The 22,181-nt window shown below is 41.5% G+C and overlaps 2 protein-coding genes across 3 annotated transcripts; both read left to right on the top strand.

The window, feature by feature from the left end:
- The first annotated feature begins 7,391 nt into the window (after positions 1-7,391).
- Positions 7,392-11,443, top strand: LOC149097153 (uncharacterized). Its single transcript, XM_089279843.1, has 2 exons — positions 7,392-9,372; positions 11,439-11,443. The coding sequence occupies exons 1-2, from the start codon at positions 7,392-7,394 to the stop codon at positions 11,441-11,443; spliced, it is 1,986 nt and encodes a 661-aa protein (XP_089135969.1).
- A 177-nt stretch (positions 11,444-11,620) lies between these two features.
- On the top strand, positions 11,621-21,949 carry LOC110058441 (uncharacterized). 2 transcript variants are annotated; one of them, XM_089280164.1, is made up of 4 exons: positions 11,621-11,758; positions 19,187-19,349; positions 20,952-21,107; positions 21,818-21,949. In XM_089280164.1, coding segments are annotated over exons 1-4 (366 nt in total). In that variant the 5' UTR covers positions 11,621-11,712; the 3' UTR covers positions 21,819-21,949. The 2 variants fall into 2 exon arrangements, with proteins under 2 accessions (XP_089136290.1, XP_089136289.1); XM_089280163.1 differs by lacking the exon at positions 21,818-21,949 and having other exon boundaries at positions 20,952-21,211.
- The last annotated feature ends 232 nt before the right edge of the window (positions 21,950-22,181 follow it).

Consider the following 22,181-nt stretch of genomic DNA (forward strand, 5'->3'; position numbering starts at 1 on the left):
ATGAAATATATATTTTCAGAGACAAATATCTCAAAGAATATCGAGTGAAGAACACAAATATCAATACTCAAAGAAGCAAAATAGCATCGTATAGTTATCCGGATACAAAACATCTTGACTAAACCCTAAAAGCAAACTTAACCGAAGAAAAAATAACCTCGTGCGCAACACGAATATTTCACTTGACTCACTTCGCCATTCCAACACCTTTGCCACAACTTATCGTAAATTCAGGATACGGATTTACAAGCGTATGAGAGGCAACCTTGACACAATTGTTTCGATATCGAACAGATCGTAAAAAACTGTTTAAAGTGCTTTAATGGAATCGAGTGTTCCCTAGAATACACTTGAGACAACGCCTTGTTCTATCTAAAAAGGTGTTATATCGATTACAAAATCACGTGACACACTTGCGTTACTATGATCTCTAACCTAGTGATACTATCTATCGTTACATCCCTTCTTTTCTAAAAAAATCAAAGAATCAAATAAGTCAAATTGAGTTCTACTTAAGTCATGTCCTGTTTTGTTTGTCCCTTTGCTTTAGCAAACATAGTCCTTCAAGTACAAAGGGGTCTTGACAACTCGACCAGAACGAGTTTGCTTTACTCCCGCCGGCTGCTTGTTAGCGCTGAATCGCCTGCTGGAAGCTTTACTGGTGTCTCTGGAGAGGGCGCTGTCTGCGACGAATTGAATGGTGAAGTTGCGGTTTCTTGGGCTGCCGGTGTATTGTTGTCCTGTGGCATTTGATCTGTTTGCGGCTGCATTGGCTGTTCTTTAATTGCCTTAAGATGTCGTCTGTTACGCCGTAAGATGGAACCATCTTCTGTAAGGACATTGTATGACCTAACATTGACTTCTTCCTGGACTGTAGCTTTCTTCCATGGTTCTATCCTGTTCTTTAAAGGCTGTAGTCGTACTGTGTCACCTTTCGCTAAGGGTAATAGATCTTTAGCATTTCGATTGTAATAGAATGCTTGTTTCATCTTGATTTTGTTCCTCTCTTCCTGGACACTTTCAGCCAGCTTTGGTTTGAGAAGGGTTTCTCTTGCCGGGAGTAGTGTTCTGGTCCGACGGCTCATCAGCCGCTGAGCCGGACTGCTTCTCATGCCTTCGGTGGGCGTGTTCCTGTGATCGAGAAGCGCGAGCCAGGAATCTTTTCCGTCGTCATGTGCCTTCCTAATTAGCCTTTTGACCGTCTTGACAGCACTTTCGGCCAGGCCATTGGACTGCGCATGTCCGGGACTTGAGGTGACATGATCGAACTCCCACTCACGTGCAAATCTACGGAATTCGTCCGAGTCGAACTGGGGACCATTATCCAAGACCACTTTGTCGGGGACGCCATGTCTTGCAAAATGCTGTTTCAGCTTGGAGATAACAACTTTTGACGTTGTGCTGGATTCCATTCGATCAACTTCCCAGAAGTTGCTGTGGTAATCCACTGTGACAAGGTAGTGACGGTTGCTGAATTCAAATAGGTCAACACCTACCTTGGACCAAGGCTTGTCCGGTACGTCGTACGGGTGGAGCTTTTCCTTCTGCTGTGACATTTCGAAGGTTCTGCAGACGTCACACCGATTGACATAATTCTTCAGGGCAGCTGTCATTCCTGGCTAGTAGACACTCTCTGTGGCGCGTCTCAAACATCCTTCTAGGCCAATGTGCGATCGGTGGATTCTGGCAAGAACTTCGGGCCTGAGAGACAGTGGAATTAAACATCGATCTCCCTTGAATACGATTCCGTCTTCAACTGAGAGCTGGTCACGCACATCAAAGTATGGCGCTACTTCGGCGGGAAGATCGTTTTTGGTTTCAGGCCATCCGCTCTTGATCACTCTCTGGAGAGCTTGAATTGAGCTGTCTTTCAGACTTCCTCGGCGGATGTCCTCCAGACTAGCGCTACGGATCGGTAGGAAGTCGACCATCCGTATTTGCTCGATTTCCTTTTCAATGGACAGAATTTCATCGTTCCTGCTGAGAGGTGCTCTTGAAAGCGTGTCAGCCAAGTACTAGTCTCCTCCGCAGCCGTTTTTTGGGATGTCACGCAACGCTCCCCCCAAAGAAACGGCTGCTCACATCCAAACAACATTCCTTTCACGAAATTAGCCAATCACCGCTTCCGTTCCATTTTCAAGAACGTTTTCGCGCCAAATTCGCCCTTTGAAACTTGTCCAATCAGGGAATGTTTTTTATCTTTGTATCCCGTCGTGGGAGATGTCACAAATAAACATACAGATTTTCTGGCTTTTGCTTAGGGACGCCGAAAAATACCGGCGACGCTTGAACGAGCTTTCTGTGTAGCTGAAGACTCTTCAAAGTTCAAGTTAATTATTAGAAGCTTTCAACTCAAAAAATTACTGTCGAGAAGGAAGATATCTATTTTAACTTAATAAAGGAACCAGGAAATCAAGTATCTTCGCTCGATTTGTTGACATCGAGTTCTGAATGCCGCTCTTCCGGCCTGATTACAATCTGTAGGGAGCGTTTAGCCCTTGATTGACGCTTACAATTTGACATTTCGAGAAGATATATATTGTCTCATTTATAGCTGAACATAGCGATGAGCACATGAAGCACTTGTACTTAGGACTTTCATTTACAATATTTTTCGTCCGTCATGATCGCAGGCTCGATTTCCGCCGCTTTCTCGAGTCCGGTCTACGTTCCTCCCCGAGAAGAGACGGCTGGACGCGTGAGTGGCAAAGCATGTCTGTGACGTAACTTCATAATGTAATTCTTGCGGCACTTCAGGTGACCGCAAATGTCATCTGATGACAATCATAGGCAGGCACACATGACGCCTACGGCTCGTAAAATTTGTGGCGTTTTCGCCACTTCTTTTAACTATGGCCCTCCAACCTATTTTGTTTCACATTATTGTTGCGGAAGGGCTTTACATGCTGTGTTCTATAGAAGAGTTTTTTTTTTTTTTTTTTTTTTCTTAAAGTAGAGCAGAGCTGTTTGACTATGCTGTAGCAACTGTCAGGTCAAAGGTCACACATATGTTGGTGTAAATGGTGTTGACACCATGTTTATGTTTTGCTTGTTCGGTTTGCTTTGGCTCATTTAAAAATTTAATTTTGTCTGGCTTCGCCAGAGACTGGTGTTGCCTCTCTTCAAGAAGACTAAGGTACACATCAATTTGACTGGGTGTTTTGTTTCTTGAAATCGTTGTTTGCGTTTATCACTCCCTTTGTTTACTTTGTTCGTTATCTCATATTCTGGTACCACATGATTCAAATATAGATTCTAACGTATAAGTCTGTTGACTATTTTGCGTGTTGTATATGCTACTATGGTTTAGATCAGGCGAGATTTCATCAGTTGACGGTATTTGGTTAAATATCCCACTAATGCCATCGCACTTCATATCGAACAACTCCTTTGCTACTGCGAGAAAGCTAATTTATGCAGCCTGCTCGATTCAGGCAGGCAGATTTCTTATTGGTTGGAATTAACAATGCCAAGTCCACGAGTCCAGCCGTGAGTTCGGGGGAGGAGCGCGGGCTCTTTTCCCGAACAGCGGCTGGTAATCGAGCCTATCATGATCGTAACCTGGGAACACCGCCTATTTTTGGCGACGTGCGGCGTGAAACAAAAGCCAGAAATCCCTCGCGTGTTCGCACCGCAGACCTTTCCGCGCGAAAGCTTACGTCATTCACACTTTGCTATTATGTGATCGGTCTGTTCAACGGAGCGCAAACAAACCACAAACACAAAAGGAAAAGAATGTGGTTCGGATGTGAGCAGCCGTTTCTTTGGGGGGAGCGTTGCGTGACATCCCAAAAAACGGCTGCGGAGGAGACTAGCCAAGTACATATGCTTGCCTGGCTTAAAATAGATCTCAAGATCATATTTCTGTAGGCGAAGCAGCATTCCTTGGAGACGCTTGGGAGCAGCCACGAGAGGTTTCTGGTAGATTACCTCTAGTGGTTTGTGATCGCTTTCGACAAACACTTTTCGACCGTAAGTGTACTGGGTGAACTTCTCTGCTCCAAATACGATTGCTGGTAGCTCCTTCTCGATCTGTGCGTAGTTGTGCTCTGTATCCGTCAGTGAGCGGGACGCATAGGCGACTGGCTGGCCATTTTGTAACAGTGTGGCTCCAAGACCAGTGTCTGAGGCGTCACATTGGAGCACAGTTTCTTCCGCCGGATTGAAGTATCTCAGGACGGGTGCTTGAGTGGCTGCTTGCTTGATTCTTTGGAATGCATTTTCCTGTTCCTCGCTCCAGTGCCACTCAGCACGGCGTCGACAAAACCTGGACCGGATCACGGACCGGATCACGGACCGGATCACGGACCGGATCACGGACCGGATCACGGATCGGATCACGGATCGGATCACAGAAAAAAAAAAGTTTTAAAGAAAAAAAATCAAAAACTAAAATCAAACCGTTTATAAGATAATGATAAATAAAAAATAAAAGTGGAAAACTAAAATATGTTAAATGAGAATAAGAATCCCGAATTTGACGCAATGACATGTTAATTAAAGAGAATGACAAGAGGTCATTTAAAAAGCCACATAAGCGCCTAATTTACGACGAATTTAAATTGTAATGAACAGGCAGATGTAGTTATATTTGAACGTTAGTTGGCTCGAAGCTTGCGTGAACCTCCCATTCTCGTTTTTGAAATTGTTATCAGTGGCTAATTCTCGGCTACATTTTCGTGTCAGATGTGAGCGTTACAGTTGGCATTACAGTTAATGAGAAAACTTACGTACGAAAGCTTAAGGACATAACTTGTTTTGAAGGAGCTACGTCACGATTTGCGCATCTTGAAAAAACTAGCCTAGTTTTTCAAGTTCGTCATTTGCAATCCCCGTTAATCTTTGCCATCCTTGACGATACTCATTCCGTTTTGATTTGTTCTTGCCTCTTAAGTGTTTTCTATCCTAGAACACGATCATTTTAAGGTTTTATTCTATTTAAAGGCAACTCTTTACGACCCTAAAAATGACTCTAAAACTCGTGACGTAACTCCTAAAATGTTGTTTATTCTCGGGTTACGTTATCGTTCACACTATCGATGTCATTCCTAGAATTTTTGTAAAACAGCTATATTTCCTTGAAACACAAATGGTTTGTTTCGTTTTATTCCAGTGCGAAATATCGTATTCCAAACTCACATCTTGTAAAAGTCTAGACTTGTCTCAAAAATGGAAATTGTTTGAAATCATCAGGTGTTTAATTTTTTAGTGTTTTTAGTTTTTGTTTCTATTCATACGTTCGTCCTATTATTACCATACTGACTCGTTTTACGACAGTTAACCTTTGATGCAAGTGAATACACGAAATATCATTTATCTGAACTGCGGAGAAAGATATGAAGACATGATTGATCATCGCAATCAAAACCCAACAGCCTGAAAAAAATTCATCTGTGACCAACTCCCAGTTGGCTTGATATTGCCCAGTGATGACGTCATACACTCAACCGAATTTTGATCAAATATGATAAAAAGAGATATCTCTGCCAATTTGTATCAGAAATGTTTGATTTTTTGCAGTCAGATTCTACTAAATGTGCTCCACAACATGAACTCAACAGTTTGGTTACCAAGGCAACATACTGGGTTCCAGACCTCCCCAATGTTAAAGGCATTTCTGGCCACCTTTGGCATTCCATTTTGATATTTGCTAATCGTGCCTCATATGCTTGATCCAGCAAGCATATAAATATGTTGGCTCAAGTTTGTGGCCTCATTTAATGTTTTGCGAGCTGAAAATCACTAACACATTGAAATCAAGTGGGTGGGGACTGGAAAAGAGTGAGTTGCCATGGGAACAGAATTTAATATAACCGTAGGTGTGTTTTCTGTAGAACTATTAGCCTACCAAGTTTCAATGGTCTGCGCTGCAAATTACCCAAGATAGCTCTATTTATATACTTGATATAAAATTGGGTTGAGTGTATGACATCATCAGTCATCTCATTTGCATATTTTACACATTTTTCAAACTTAAATATCTCCGGAACTGATGCAGATATTTGCAAACGGTAAACAGCGTTTTTATTCTTTCATGCAATTCTATGTGATACACCTAAAAAATCGAGGGGGAAAAATTTGATCATAGTACCACTTTAAGAAACAGGAGCCATTAACATGGCAAAGCAGGACAGTTACAGCATCATTAGCCTGTTCCAAGCTCTCGGTCTCTTTCTCTACAAGAACCCGCTTGTTGCTCGCCACTTTTTTCGATCGTGCCCATGACCGAGAACCTGGAACAAGCTATACAGCATCATTTAAGATGTGGCATTGTTCAGGAATAAGCCAAGTTATCAGGTTATGACAAAAGATAAATAAATCATTGATTTCACCATAACTGTAATTATATTTAAATGCTATATATTTTTATACCAAAACTGTAAGTGGCAAGAAGAAAACCAAAAACAGCTTACTCAGGCTAACTCTAATTTGCACTTTGTTGTAAATATGAAATCACAACACTGAACACCACAATTGCAGTGGACAGCAATAAGTCAACAGTTGCAACGAGACAGGAAAAAAAAGTCAACAAACCTTCACAACAAAAGCCACCAAATAAAGCTGCTGTACGAAGAAAGCCAACAAATATCACCATACAGCGAAATAATCCAATCGGCGCGTGTCGCGGGTCCATAAAATTGTCGCGGGTCCGAAATAACAGTAACAATAACAATAGCTATAAAAAAACAAAAATAAATTGCCCTTTTCCGCGAAGTGGGTTTCTGAGTGGGGCGCTAAAATGCGAAAATTGATTTGAAATGACTGGAAATGAATCTAAAATTAACGAACGTAATAATAATTTTAATAATAATTTTGTTTTAATTGCTCCTTGTTTCAGCTGATATCTATGTATTCGTCATATGATAAAAAAGAAACCACCACGAATATCTGAGACTAAATCGCGAATGGCATAATTTGAATCTCGTGAAAAGTGGGGCCAAAAGCTTTCCCAGTCCCTACCGATGCGCGGTGCCTGCCTTGTACCTTGTACTGGACATAGGTCAGTCTGTCACTCTGCGAGTAGTGGATAGTGGCCTGTGGTAGGGTCAAGGAAGCTATTCACATAAGACTTCACCCTAACAACATCAACAGGGATAGTGGAATTGAAATTCCTGAAGCATGGATACCCACGATCAAGAAACACAACAACAGGAGAACGGTACAACAGCGGACCACTGAGGGAACAGCTACTCGCCGGAATAATGGAACAATAGGAGGATCGAAATGCACCAATCACAGCCGACCTTTGTGATATAAATGATACCGTGGAATCAGTCGACCTTATCGCCTGAAGAAGACTAGCAGTAAGCAGTCGAAACGTCGCGATCTACATCTCAAGTGACTACATCGTGAGACAAACGATAATACACTTTATTATTGCATCTACCACGATGAATAACAACCTTTTCCTCGACATTGACCAGAAATATGGGCGCACAGCCCTAAGGTTGATTCATCGACATGAGCGTTGCTCTCGTAAGCTCGCACGCTATACCAACCATCTCACCTTTCTCACAAGGTGTATTAAGAACCACATTGTTCCAAGAGATCTGCAAGTTCGGCCGCCAGTTCCCACCAGAGGCGCACGCAGAGTCGCTGAACTAGCATCCATGAGATTCCTGAAGGAAAGAATCAGACTGACGCAGAGAGCCAAGGCAGATACGAAGAAGGAAGCCGAATCAACAGCACAGAGCATAACATCTGCTCTTTCTGCGGATGACGCTGTAGAGGTACTCGACAAGGTTAAATCCACTACCCAGCGAGTCTTTAATACCACCAAAGACCGTCAACAGCGCAAGTTTGAGAAACTTTTGCGAGAGAAACAGTCTTCTGTTTCTCCTACAACTGTTGTTGACAAAACAAAGTGGGTTATCAACTTGTCATCCAGGACCCTTAATGAAGCTGAGGTGTCCCTACTGAAGAAAGGTCTAAATTTCGCTGTGACTCCTACGAGCGTCCCAGCCACCGAGATCATCGCCAAAATTGAGTCAGCAGTCAGGCCACTAGATGCGGAGCGAGCAGACACAGTCAGGAGATCCGTCAACACCATCCTTCAACAGGCACAACCACCCACGCCCAACATCACGAAGGAACAGCAGGAGGCTCTTAAAAGCTTAAAAGAGGACAACTCAATCATGGTCCTTCCGGCCGACAAAGGACGCGCTAGCGTAATCCTGGACGCTGACACATACCACGCAAAAATGTCAGCGCTAATTGATTCCGGACCGTACCAGCTGCTCAACAAAGATCCGACAGACCGCTTGACCCGGAAGCTATCTGAGAAGCTACTAACCCTGAAACGGAGTGGACACATATCAGAGGCGGTTTATAATAAGATCAGACCTCGACACAAACAACCACCTAGGATCTATGGTTTGCCGAAGATCCACAAGGCCGACACACCGCTTAGGCCAATTGTGTCGTGTGTCAACACCTTTGCATACGACCTGTCTGCTTTCTTGGCTAACGTATTATCTCCTCTTGCAGGTAACTCGAACTTCACAGTGAAGAACTCAACTGACTTCGCCTCCACCATCGCCAGTGAAGAGATCCAGGACCACGAGATCATGGTGTCTTTCGACGTAGAGTCACTGTTTACCAACGTACCGATCGAGGGCGCCGTACAAGCCGCGCTACAAGAAATGGAGAACGACACAGGCCTGGCTGACCGCACGACACTTACACCAGTTCAAATCGCGGACCTCTTGAATTTCGTATTAAGATCTACGTACTTCCAGTACAACGGATCGATTTACGAACAACGAGACGGCACAGCCATGGGGAGCCCTGTATCCGCGGTTATTGCTAATCTCTACATGGAGATATTTGAAGAACAAGCAATAGAGTCCGCACCTTGCAAGCCTAAGATCTGGAAACGCTACGTAGATGATACTTTCACCATCCTGGATCGGGATAGAGTTGACGTCTTCCTGCAACACCTGAACAGTCAACAACCATCAATCCGTTTCACCATGGAGATCGAGAACAACAACAAGATCGCCTTTCTCGACACGTCAGTTTACAGAGAACCTGATGGCCGCCTTACCACCAGTGTCTACAGGAAACCAACACATACTGATCAGTACCTAGCGTATGATTCACACCACCCTCGTTCAGTAAAGTGCGGTATTGTGAAGTGTCTGTACGACCGGGCTAAACGTCTCGTCACCAAACCATCAGTAATCGCTGGAGAGAAGAAACATCTGTCATGTGTACTTGTTTCTAACGGATATCCCTCCTCTTTTGTACAGAAGATCACAAAGGCACGAACAACCCCAAGAAGAGAGCCTGTCGCGGAATTTAAATCCACCGCCGTTTTACCTTATGTCCAAGGAGTTTCGGAGTCTCTCCGCCGCTGCCTAGAACAACAAGGCATTCGCACCGTCTTTAAGTCCGACACGACACTTCGGTCACACTTAGTGCGACCAAAGGACACCGTCAACCCGGCTAAACAAGATGGTGTTGTCTACAGGATTCCCTGTGAGTGCGGCAAAGTCTACATCGGGGAAACAGGGAGATCTATGCAGGAGAGGATCAAAGAACACGACAGGGATATACGACTCGCCCGTACCCAGACCTCCGCCGTTTCTGAACACACCCACGAGACCGGCCACTATCCTATCTGGAATGAGGTCAAGTTTATTGATCGAGATCCTCACTGGTACACACGTAGGGTCAAGGAAGCTATTCACATAAGACTTCACCCTAACAACATCAACAGGGATAGTGAAATTGAAATTCCTGAAGCATGGATACCCACGATCAAGAAACACAACAACAGGAGAACGGTACAACAACGGACCACTGAGGGAACAGCTACTCGCCGGAATAATGGAACAATAGGAGGATCGAAATGCACCAATCACAGCCGACCTTTGTGGTATAAATGATACCGTGGAATCAGTCGACCTTATCGCCTGAAGAAGACTAGCAGTCAGCAGTCGAAACGTCGCGATCTACATCTCAAGTGACTACATCGTGAGACAAACGATAATACACTTTATTATTAAAATCAATGGACTTCTCCACAGCCCATCAAAGAGCCTTCATCGTAGTAAAGCTAAGAAAAAAATTCTAATCATAAAGTAGAAATAGGAAAAGTCCCTCTCGTGGTTGTGCAGATTTCGTGAAGAATTCTGGAAAAGAATTATGTAAACATATAATATGGACATTACTTGACATATGTCGACTGCCGGAGAACAGTAATCTGTTGCATCAGCTGTTTTTAACTGATAACGAGGCCTTGTCTGTTGTTGGAAATTCCTTCTCAGTCATTCCCCAAAACCTGATGTATAAAAAGGGCACCAACAAAACTAGAAAAGAAATAATACAGTAACTTCTTTCAAATGACCCTCGTAGTAAAACCCAACAAGTCTGGACTCTAGAATTAAAGAAAAAGAAAAGAGGACCAGAACCAAGATGCGGGTCTTGTAGAAGAATACAAAATGAAGATGAATTAAACGTCTACGTTGAAGGGCTTTATGTCCCTTATGAACAGAATTTCGTTGCAGACACGATGTTTTATTTTTGTCTGAAACAACAATGCATAAGCAATATTCTGCATTGGACTAATAGAAAACCACCGGATAGAATCAGAGCGGACAGAACAATTAGTGACGTCACAATAGCAGCTTTGAAAAATAATGGTTTGCCTTTGTAATACTGTAAACTGATTACATATTTTAGGGATCGATGCGTTTGAACTTCGTGGGTTCGTTGTTTGTCTAGTTGAAGGGATGTGTTTGAATTTTGAGAGTTTGTTGTCTGTTTTGCTCTCTACTTCTTGCAAATAATAGTAAACTAAAATTTTAAAATTTATTATGCGCTAATGTTAAAGCTATTGCTATTGTTGTTTTTGGAAAACTAGGAAACAACAAAAGTTCAATTTTTCGGACCCGTGGCAATTTACCCGCGACCCGCGACAATTTACCCGCGACCCGCGACGCGCGCCGATTAGATTATCTCCCATACAGCGGACACAATTAAAACACAAATGGCAAACGAAGTTGAAACACAAAGAATTGAATTCAAAGGCCTGATAACTATCACCAAAAGTTCTCCAAAACATACAACAACCGATCACATCGCATCTCAACACTCAAACGGATTGATGAGAGGAACGGCTGGTTCAATCGACACAGAGATACACGCGAATTAAACTTCCTATTAACAAGACTATTGGTATGTCTTTTAAGAGAGAAAACGCGAACGTTTTACGTTGACTTGTCTCATCCCGTTTTCAAGATGGTGGTCCCGCCACTTACCCGCAACAAAATTCAACAAGGATACTCGATAACGCGCTCACAAAACTAAAACAAATAGAGCACACAGACAAAAAGCAGCAACAAACAGTACACACCTACACTTAGTTAGCGAACAAACGCGACATTAGGCCTGTTTTTTTGTCTTTCTTAACCTCTGTTGTCCTTCTTCAATAGCGTAATCGCTTAGCTACTCGAAGCGCTCACTCATTGCTATGTGACGTCACACTGGTAGCGATGGGTCGGTCACGAATCAATACCGGAAAACAATAGAGTCACCCCCTCGCTCTTGGTGACAGTGTTAAAACGTTTAATTTTCATTGGTTCGTTATAAATGACAGCCAGTAATAAATACACATAAATCCTTTTGTCGTCAAACCAAGCGTTAAAGTCTACCGGGACATAAAAATTCCGCCTTCTGGGAATAGTTACGCCTTTCAACTCCGTTGCGATGAAATCACTTTGTGTACTCGCCTTTCTTCTTTGCCTTTCCGTCGGTAAGTTCTATAAAGATAGAATTGCTTAAAGGAAAAGCTGGTAAACTTTTAGGTGCATGATGTCAGGCCCCTGCAGGCTGGCTCCAAAATTACTTTAACACCACCCAGACACCAAATACATTCGAAAACAGAAATGTCATACGCTATAGTCTAAGAATATTCACGAGAATATTTTCAGTTCATGTTTGGAACTCGATTTTGTCGTAAGTACAGCTACAACAGACTTCGTGTGCGGGTAGTAGTGTATTCTAATTAAAGAATCAAGTATGAGTTTCGGTAAAAATTACGGATAAAAAGAACTACGTTTCGACCGCTGTTCCTGCATCCTCCTTACATCTATATAGATAGCTAGATGGAAAGAGGATGAATATCTATTAACAGAGAATATCTATTACGGAGATTGGATGATATCTATTCGCAGAGATTATCTATTATGGAGAGAGGATGATATCTGTTAACATATAGATATACCTATATGTAAATTTTACCCTCAACATTTAACTTGATAATGAGCGCAGAGCGGTCGAAACGACTTTCGTTTTTACTCGTAATCTTTATCGTGAATTGTTTTAAAAAAACCTTACTGATAAAGTTCGACAAAAACACACACCGTCACACGTCATTTACAAAGGCAAGTGTACTTGTGGACAAACATGCATTGGGGAAACAGCACGCAACCCCGAGGTTCGTGTTAATGAACATTCACATGATAATAAGCAGTCGGAGCCAGCCAAGCACATCAGAAAACACCCTAACCACAAGTTCTCGTGGGACGTTTTAACCACTGCCAATTCATGGTTAAAAAGGAGAATAAAAGAAGCGTTCTACATCGCACGCTTCCGTCCAGAACTAAACAAACAAGTGCAATCACTGGACCTCACCTTGTTCCCCATGGGAACGGGTATTACATAGCTGGTATTACCTGAACTATAAGAACCCTGAGCGTATGCATATTATTTCACTCTGATGATGATCAAACAGATCGAAAACGTTTAGACTCATAATTTTAACAGCTTTTTACCTTAAAGTTTCATATAAAGTTCGTTTAGTTGGTCATTGAAGAGGTAAAGTTGATCAACTTTTCCTGTTTAATGGTCAACAGACCGATGGCGTCCCCATGGGCTCCACGGTCGGTCCCCAGCTAACTAATGTTTTCACGTGCGGCGTTGAAAAAAAAAAAACCCTGGAACGCGAAGGCAAGATGCCCACTTATTATATGGCTAGCTCGGTGAACCGATTCCTGCGCTGTGATTGGCTACCCGCGCGGGCAAGATGGCTCTATCTTTTTAGCTTGGGACTACCCGCTGTGTCCTGCAGGAAAATAGTGTTCTCTTTCCATAGAATAAATCCTTTATTGTTTAAGCCAAGCTTGTTCGGTCAAGATAGATAGATATTGGCCTTGCTCTTTTTTTGCGTATTTATGCGCCTCGGGTCTATCTCGGTCCAAATGATGACCCATATATTACAGGAGATATGTGGACGATACGATTAGCATTATGCCCGACAACACATCAGCAAGTGTTTTCCTTGAGACTCTTAACCACTGTCATTCGTCGGTCAGGTTTACCATGGAGATGGAAATCCATGGTATGCTGCTACGTACATTGAGACAAACGTTAATGTGAAACCCAGAAACACTGGCCTCATGTTGTACTACAAGAGTCATGTCGATTACCGATATAAATGTGGCCTGCTAAAAATTATGCTTGATCATGCATTTCGGCTTTCTTTCAGCTGGTCCTACCTCTCTCAAGAGTATTATTTTTAGGTTGACCGCGTAGAGTATGAGCTGAGGCCTGATCTTTGAATGGGAGAACAACGCGAACATTGGTTTCAGGGCGGTCGAAATGTCGTTCGTTTTTACCCGTATTTTTTACGGTGAGTTGTTTAAAAAATCCATTGCTGATAAGTTATTAACTTAACTTTGTTTATTTACCCAAAAGTTATCTGGCAAGTGTTTAGTGACTTTTAAGGAGAACTGAGGGGAGACAGTTTATGGCTGAACTTTTGAACATATGAACTCAAAACTGTCGCGGGAATTACTATAATTCAGCACTGGAACGCAACAGCCAGTGTCCATCTATCCTATTTATCGCTTATCTGTTGCTAAGAAACCCAACAAGCATCAGATGGTATTTTTTGAGGCAACTTTTTTGTATTAAATTTCATTTATTTTGGTGGATCAAGAGCAGACTGGAACTTTGTTGACTACACTTTGAGTTTCTTTTTGTGAAAGCATTTGCTCTTCCAAGTATGCCTCCTAGCGGGAGGGCATGCGCGGGGTTAGCGTGCACAAGCACATTATGAAAGGAATGTGTTCCTTCCCCAAATTGAGAAAATTGTAAGTAATTCGACAGCCTTGAATTAAAAACACTATATGACCGGCAGAGTAAATCTTGAAGGAAAGCACAAGAGAGGCGAGCGCGGCTCAGTGGAGGAAGAAGAACAAATTATCAATGTCCGGGTATCGGAATTATTTCCCTTTTCAACCGCGGCAACGCAAGTGGCAGCAGAAAGAATTTATCTCGACGAAAACCTCACTTCCTACAGACGGGAGCTCCTAAAGCAAACCAACCAAAAACGCAAAGAGGGTCTTCTGGTTAGTGCGTGGTCGATAGACGGGAAAGTTTTCACTAAAACTTCTCCAGAGGGCCGACCACTCAGAGTGTATGAAAAAAAAACGACCTGGTAAATATTTAAGGTAGTCGTTAATTGAGATATTATCTTATCTGCATTTGGGGACAGGAATCTCTTCGAAATTAGAAGAGAGGATTCTCATTAACTTATGACATAATATCGCGTAATGTTAGGGGAATTATAGGGAACAGAGTGAAAGGAGGAGCATTTTTTCGTATCTTAAAGATCAAAAATCTAAATTCTGCTGGATATTTTTGACCTTATAGATATTCAAAGAGTACAACACCCAAAGCGACGCAAATACTCCTACGAATCAAAAACTCTAAAAATGAAATCAAGAATTGATTTTTTTTTTGTTGCTAAACATCTAGAACAATAAGTAAAGAAAAGTGAAAATTATTCCTCAATAGCACTGCACAAAGTAATTTACTTTTCATTGTCGTGGTCTAACCTAACAACCAGGGGACCCGGACTCTGGAAGTTTAACAACTCTCTTTTGAATGATGAAGAATACGTCAACAAAATCCGCGAAACATACGTCCAAACTTGCATCATTACTCTGATTCAGTAAACAAACGGTTCTTTTGGGAAATGCTTAAGATGGAAATTAGGGCAGCAACCATTTCTTTTAGTAAAAATAAGGCCAAATCAACATATTGTAGGGAGATGGAAATTAGGCGCCAACTAAATGTGTTAGGTGACATCAGTTGTAAGAACTTTCACTCCTATGAAATCGATCTGGTCTTAAAAGAATTTAATAACGTCAAAACAGAACTTCAATCAATATATGACAAGAAGGGATTGGCAGCAATTTTTAGATCAAAATGTAGATGGATTGAAATGGGCGAACGTCCCACAAAATATTTCTTTAACCTTGAAAAAAGAAATTACATCAAAAAAACTATAACGGAGCTCCGAATGGAGGATGAAACAATTGCTAAAAACGAGACGCTGATCGGCTTAGACGCTATCGAGAATTACTTTAACAAAACCTTTATATGTCAGTAGACAGCACAACACAGGATGATTACTTTGAATATATTCAGAATTTGTCTCTCCCCAGGCTTTCTGATGGAGAGCGAGATAATATGGAAGGTCTTTTAACGTACGAAGAATGTAAAAAGGTTTTAGAGACCTTTCAAAATGATAAGTCTCCGGGTGAGGATGGTTTCACAATAGAGTTTTACATTTTTTTTTCGAACTTCTCGGACATCATCTCATTTCAAGTTTTCAACGAGACTTACGAGGCAAACGAGCTCACCATCTCTCAAAGAAGGGGAGTCATTACTCTGATTCCAAAAGAGAACGGCTCTTTGTTGGACTTATCGAACTGGTGACCAATTACGCCTCTTAACGTTGACTGCAAGATCGCATCCAAAGCAATAGCAAAAAGATGCATCGCTGCCAAAGTTAATTAATCATGACCAAACGGGCTTCATTAAAGGACGTTATATAGGTGAAAATATCCGGCTTATAATCTATGCCATTGAATATACTAAGGCGCATAAAACCCCGGGTATTTTGGTATCCCTGGACTTCCGGAAATCATTTGACTCCCTAGAATGGCCTTTTATGATGAGAACATTAGACGCCTTCAATTTTGGCACTAGTATTAAAAAACGGGTTTCCACGTTTTGCAAGAATATTGAGAGCGCTTCATTAAATAATGGTTTTCTAACAAAATGGTTCAGACCGTCTAGAGGTGTCCGTCAGGGATGTCCTTTATCACCGTATCGGTTCATTCTTTCAGCAGAGATAATGGCTGACAAACTTCGACAAGAACCCAGCATCAAAGGAATCGAAATATTAGGGAACGAATTGAAGTTAAGTCAATACGCACACGACACAAACTTCTCCTGTGCTGACTTGGCTTCTGTCGAAAAAGCCTTGAAGGTAGTCGAAAATCTTGGTATTCTGGCAGGCTTAAAACTGAACCGCAAAAGAACAAATGCGATTTGGCTGGGAAGATGGGAAAGAAACAAAAGCAACCCCTTACAATTGAAATGGTTGCATAGTCCGGTTAAAATCTAAGGTATTTATGTCTCATACGATGAAAATGGAAATAAGCAAATAAATTTCAACCTTAAACTGCGGAAAATGCAAACCAATCTCGACATGTGAAAAGCGCGCGATCTTACATTATTTGGGAGAGTACTTATAATAAAATCCTTGGGTCGATCACAACTCGTTTATTCAGCTTCAAACCTCACTGTTCCTCAAGAAATAACTCCGATAATTACGACAAAACTGTTGAACTTCCTATGGAAAAACAAAAGAGACAAAACCACGAGTCGGGCTTCATCAAGATCGAGAAAAAGGTGGCATACGTATGACGGACGTAGAAACTATGATGAAAGTTCTGAGGCCAGCTTGGATCCCAAGACTTTTGACGGCGGTTGTAGTAGGTTTAGATTTGTTGTTAGGGTTATCTATGGTACGGCGGTGTTCATTAAATCGGTCTTTTAATGGTCGTTTCGTCTCTGCTATGTATCGTAAATTACAGCGGTTACATTGAATCATGTAGATGAGGTTTTTAGTGTCACAGGTCAGGTTGGATTTTATGGGGCGCGTTTCCTCGGTAGAAAAGAAGGTATATGTAGTAAGTCCGTGAGAAATGTAGGGACAAGTAGCACAGTTTTTGCTACAACGGAAAGAACCAGAAGGGAGTTGGGGATTAGAAGAATTAGAAGAGAGTTTAGCTGTAACTAGTAAGTCACGAAGGTTAGGGGAGCGTCTGATAGCTACAACAGGCAAATGCTGAAAAACGGTTTTGCAGCGGTTAGAAGAGAGCAACAAATTGTAATGTTTTTTAATGATGTTAGAGATGTGAGGGAGTGATGGATTGAAGCTAGTTATAAATGGTATACGTTTAGGTTTGTTGACGTCTTTGGTTTGTAACGAGAGTCTGCGGGGGATGTCGGCGGCTCGTCGTATTTGTTTGGTGACGAAATTACGATTGTAACCTCGTTTAAGGAGGTAAGTGGTAAGTTGAGCCGCGCGAGTAATAAACGTGGCATCGGTAGAACAGATACGTCGTAAGCGGAGTGCTAGACTGAAAGGAATGGCTTTTTTAGTATGTAAGGGATGACAAGATGAATAGAGTAGATGTTGGTGATTGTCTGTAGGTTTGGTGTAGAGGTCAGTAGATATACTACCGTCGTTAGTCAAAGAGACACTAACGTCAAGAAAAGGTACGTTAGTAGAAGAGTGTGAACTGGTGAATTTAATGGTGGAGTGAATGTTGTTAAGGTAATCGATGAAAATTTTTAGGTTGTCTGGACCTTCGGTCCAGATCATAAAAATATCATCGATGTATCGTAGCCAAGTGTGGGGTTGAAATGGGGCATTTTTCATTAGATATGAAAGCTGTGAACGGTTTTGCTTTTCATGCAATTTGAGTGCGTTTGCATCCCGATTTCACTGAACACTCACGCATTCGGGCATTGCGTATTTTGTTCGGGCAAGGAAGTCACAACCCCCCCCCCCCACCCCTGCCTCCCCCCCCCACCCCAAAGACCGAAGGTGCCCGTACACCTATGTCAATCACAAAATTACAACAAAAACTTGTAGCCTTGCACTTATACTTATAAGACAGTCTATTTCGTTATTAGCCTGATGCTAATAAGGCTTTATTAGCCTTATGCTTGTGTTACTGTCTATGAAAAGCGTCGCCTTGTCCCCATCGGCCAAGATCCTTTTCGCTTCTGGCTGGCTCTAAGTTGAAAGCCTAAGATTAATTGACTTGCGGCCGTTCTGTTCATGCTTGTGTTGCTGCCTATTCGCCATTTCCACATCCCCCCATAATACCCTTGTCTGCCTCCCCCCTCCCCCCCCCCCAGAAAAAAAATTCTGCATAACCTTTGTTTCCCATTTCTCCTGGGTATTAAAGTCGTCCCAAGAGAAACTGAAAACAATGCTTATGCAAAATTTTGGGGGGTAAACAAGGAATGTATGTGTTATCAGTTGTGTAGGCAGAGTATCAGTAGTAGTTGTAGAGTGTAATTGTAGTGTTAGTAGTAATCGTAGTGTAAGTAACGGTCGTATTGTAAGTAATGTCAGTAGTAGCGTAAGTGATATTAGTAGTGTAAGTAATGTTAGTATTGTATGCAATAGTAAAAAAAAAATTATTTTAAAAAAAGGTATGTTAATGGAGATGTGGGAATGGCGAATGAAAAGCGTATTCTTGCCCCCATAGCCCACGAGCTTTTTGGCTTCTGGCTGGCTCCAATTTGAAAGCCGAAGATTAATTGACTTGCGGCCGTTCTGGGAAAAGGATATTTCGCCAAAATCCGATTTGCTTACAATATGAAACAGAGCCCCGTCAAAGGCCCTTTCGTGCTGTCAATCAAAATCGTGGTCTCTGGAGAAAAGAATTTGGAACTGGACAATAGCATTGCTATTTCACCTGGATGAGTTGCTTGTTATTACTGGATTCTCGCCCAGCACTGCCAGTTCGTTCTAATATTTGTAAGGATTAGTACTGTGAGAATAAAGGACTGTAGTCTTGCCCAAAACAAGACAAAAAGAATCCGTGCTCAGGTTTCATCTACTCCTTTCGATCCAGGATCCAACGCAGTGATTATTATAAGCCGTTGTTTATGAATTCATAGTTGTAACCTGAGTAGCGAGCGTTTTCGTACGAATTGGATTTTCCTAATTTTGGACGCCCACTGACATTGGGGCGAGTGAGGATGATTCTCAATGTGCACCCAAAATGCGGAAACGCGGGTTACGCAGGCTACCCTATATGGTAAGTTTGAAATGGTAGCTAAGATACTTTTTTCTTCACAGTTCAACCAGTGACATACGAATATCTTGGTTGTTTCAAGGACAAGATCGGGTATCCTCGTCCCTTGCCGGTTATGATCGTAAACTTGAGGAAAGAGCCGGGCTTTGACTGGAGCAATCTCAACATGGCAATTCAGATATGCGCAGAGAAGGCAATGGAACAAAAGTCAGTTTTATTAACATTTTATCCTTTTTTAGGAACCTTCATTTGCGTCATGTATTGCTATTCACCACACAAGAAAGTAATGCTCTCTATGCTACCGTCAGTTTTGTTGACATTTTTTGTACGTTTAACTTCTATCTTGCTGGGAACCCCAATTTGCATCACGCATGACAACAATCGTCATACAATTAACAAATTGAGGTGATGATAAATAAAATACAATTGACGTGATGATAAATTGCGTCTTAACATTGTCCAAGTTGCTGTGGAACCACGAGCCGCGGGCGAGTGGCTCCGCAGTAAACATCATCATCAATAAGAGGACAGACGCATAAAAAACTGACACCAATTTGTTTTTTACAATAACAAACTCCAAAATGGTCAAATGCCGGGAATAAATGAGGGGAAAAGACGCCGTAAACTTGCCGTAAACAAAGATAAGTGAATTTTATTCAAAATGACGCGAACATTGTCAATAGCTTTTCTCGCTTTTTGATTGGCTACGTAAAAAAAGTCCATAAAATCTCACTGGTTAAAAAGCTGACAGTTTGACAGCTCAAAGTTGACCTTGAAAGCTTGCATAAACTAAATTCGTCTGTACTCTTATTGATGATAAAAATGAGCCAATCAGCGCGCGAGAAATTAGACAGTTATTATAAAATGCAAATTCGATAGCAAAATGCGGTAGAAAAGTGTTACAACAGAATATCATAACCTGATTCTGTAATTATGCTAGTTAATTATATTGAGATTTCTTTTACGTGAAGCTCACTACCAGCGGGAGTCCACTGTTATCTAGGTTAGGAGGCTGCAAAGTTAAATTTCTTCGACTGAGAATTGTAGATACATTTATTCGTATTGAAAAAATAACCTAGACTCAACAAATGCATGTCGCACCCAGCATTCAAATTAATTTTGTCAAAACTCCATATAATTAGTCGATGTCACGCTCACTAAGTGAAGCATCAGTCTAGCCGTATGCTAAATCCATGACATGAGACATCTAAAGCGAAGATTTCAGAATCAATCCGATCGTCTTGCCCTCTATTCAAAAATTACTTCCAATGATAGAACTGTGTAATCTACAAGCTGAAAACTCTGCTGGCTCTCTACATCAACTTAATACATGTGGACATTTTATTCCTAAGAGCAATCATGAGAAAGTTCTGCATTGCTTTGCTACCAGTAACCACATGTACACACTGTGAAGCTATTTTTAATTTGCCAAATAAACTACTGTTCTCTAGGCGAGATTTGTTTACGCTGATTGCCAGAGATGACCTTTTTCGATTTCACGGGGTGTAACAAGGCTTCCCTGTTTTTACTGTTTTGTTCTTTTTTTTGAAATCAAAATCAATGCAAAAGTTTTAATGTTGATCTTTTTGACAAGGAAGCCAAAGTGTGTTGGCTAAACCCGTCAGTATTTGTTCATAGTGAAACCAAAGGTTTCGATATTGTTTTTTCGTATCCCTCAGCATTCGCAGGCAAGAGTTTGCTTCTTCATTGGTTTTGGAGACTTTTTTAATTGTGGTCTTTCACGATAAGGCATTGCAGTTAATTTACAAAGAAACCTTACATTTTCTTTGATTGCGTTTGTGTTGATAGAATGGAGTATTTCGCGCTGCAGGATTACGGCGAGTGTTGGAGTGGACCTAACGCAGGCGAAACGTATGCAAGAGATGGGCCATCCCCATGGTGTTATGAAGGCGTCGGCACGAAACGTGTTAATGCCATTTATCGCATAACGGACCTTCCTGCATGGTAAGAAAACAAAAACCAAACAAACAAAACAAAACAAAACAAGAAGAAACAAACAAAACACAAACAAACAAAACAAAACAAAAAAGAAAAACAAACAAACAAACAGATAAGGTGCGTTTAATGGAGTGGTGCGACACAAACAGATGGATAGCCTAAGCATCAATCAACACATTCTTCGAATACTGCATTCTTTCAGCCCACTCTAGACTACACGAATTATATTCATTTCAGAGTTGTCACAGCTAAGAAAACCAATAGTAACAAAAATAAAGCGATAGTACATCTACAAAATGTCAGCAGGGTCTGTTTATTTCTTTCTGCAAGCTTCCGAATACGGCTGGGGCATTCAACGAATGCTTATCTCGCTAAACGCTTCGGCCAAACCTCTTAGAATGCAAAAACATACATGGTCCAGAAAACCACTGGGTCGTATCAGTCAGTTTTATTTTTTTTCTCAACAAGCCTTTATTCAATCAGGTGTACGTCCCGTGTGTACCGCATTCAAAATACACTCTTGTGTTGATGCTCTCATGGCTTTGGCTTATAATAAGAAAGGGAAAGTCTCTTAGTGTTTTCTACTCTGTGTATAACTGTGCACGTGGTTGTTCAGTTGTTAGAACGCTGCAACACCTTTTTATGCCATTCGGTTCCTGCAAAGACGTTTGTTAGAGTAGTTATAGTAACTAATTTTCAATTTTATATTCCTATAGATATGTCTGTAATCTTGGAGTTTGAAGAAAAACTGGGAAGCAATTGAAGTCTGCTATACACCCTACCTATGATGTACTGTTTTTTTCCCTGTTGAAAGTTATCAACAAGCAGAAATAAAACGATTGATTTGATGGTGTGTTTGTTTCTGCTTCTACCATATTTTATTTTAACTAATAAGCACTTACACTGACTAAACTACACTTTAGGCTTTAAAAGTACCATGGGTTCAACTAATAAGCTCTACTTTTCTTCGGGCCGCAGATCAAGAAGTTTTGGTTAGAGCTTTGCATCGGAACGAATTTTGAAGGTGAAAGCAAAGTGAATGTAGAAAATCCATCAAAGTAACCATTTTTTGTAGTTTTT

The sequence above is a fragment of the Orbicella faveolata genome, unplaced genomic scaffold, assembly GCF_042242905.1.
Source record: "Orbicella faveolata isolate gen_17 unplaced genomic scaffold, um_ofav_v1 contig_47, whole genome shotgun sequence".
NCBI classification, from domain to species: Eukaryota; Metazoa; Cnidaria; class Anthozoa; order Scleractinia; family Merulinidae; genus Orbicella; species Orbicella faveolata.

Excerpts from the sequence above, each read along its gene's own strand:
- LOC149097153 (XM_089279843.1), top strand. The coding sequence starts at position 7,392 with ATGAATAACAACCTTTTCCTCGACATTGACCAGAAATATGGGCGCACA.
- LOC110058441 (XM_089280163.1), top strand. The coding sequence starts at position 11,713 with ATGAAATCACTTTGTGTACTCGCCTTTCTTCTTTGCCTTTCCGTCG. Across the intron at positions 11,759-19,186 it reads TCTTCTTTGCCTTTCCGTCG|TTCAACCAGTGACATACGAA; the intron begins GTAAGTTCTATA and ends TTTTCTTCACAG. Across the intron at positions 19,350-20,951 it reads GAGAAGGCAATGGAACAAAA|AATGGAGTATTTCGCGCTGC; the intron begins GTCAGTTTTATT and ends TTGTGTTGATAG.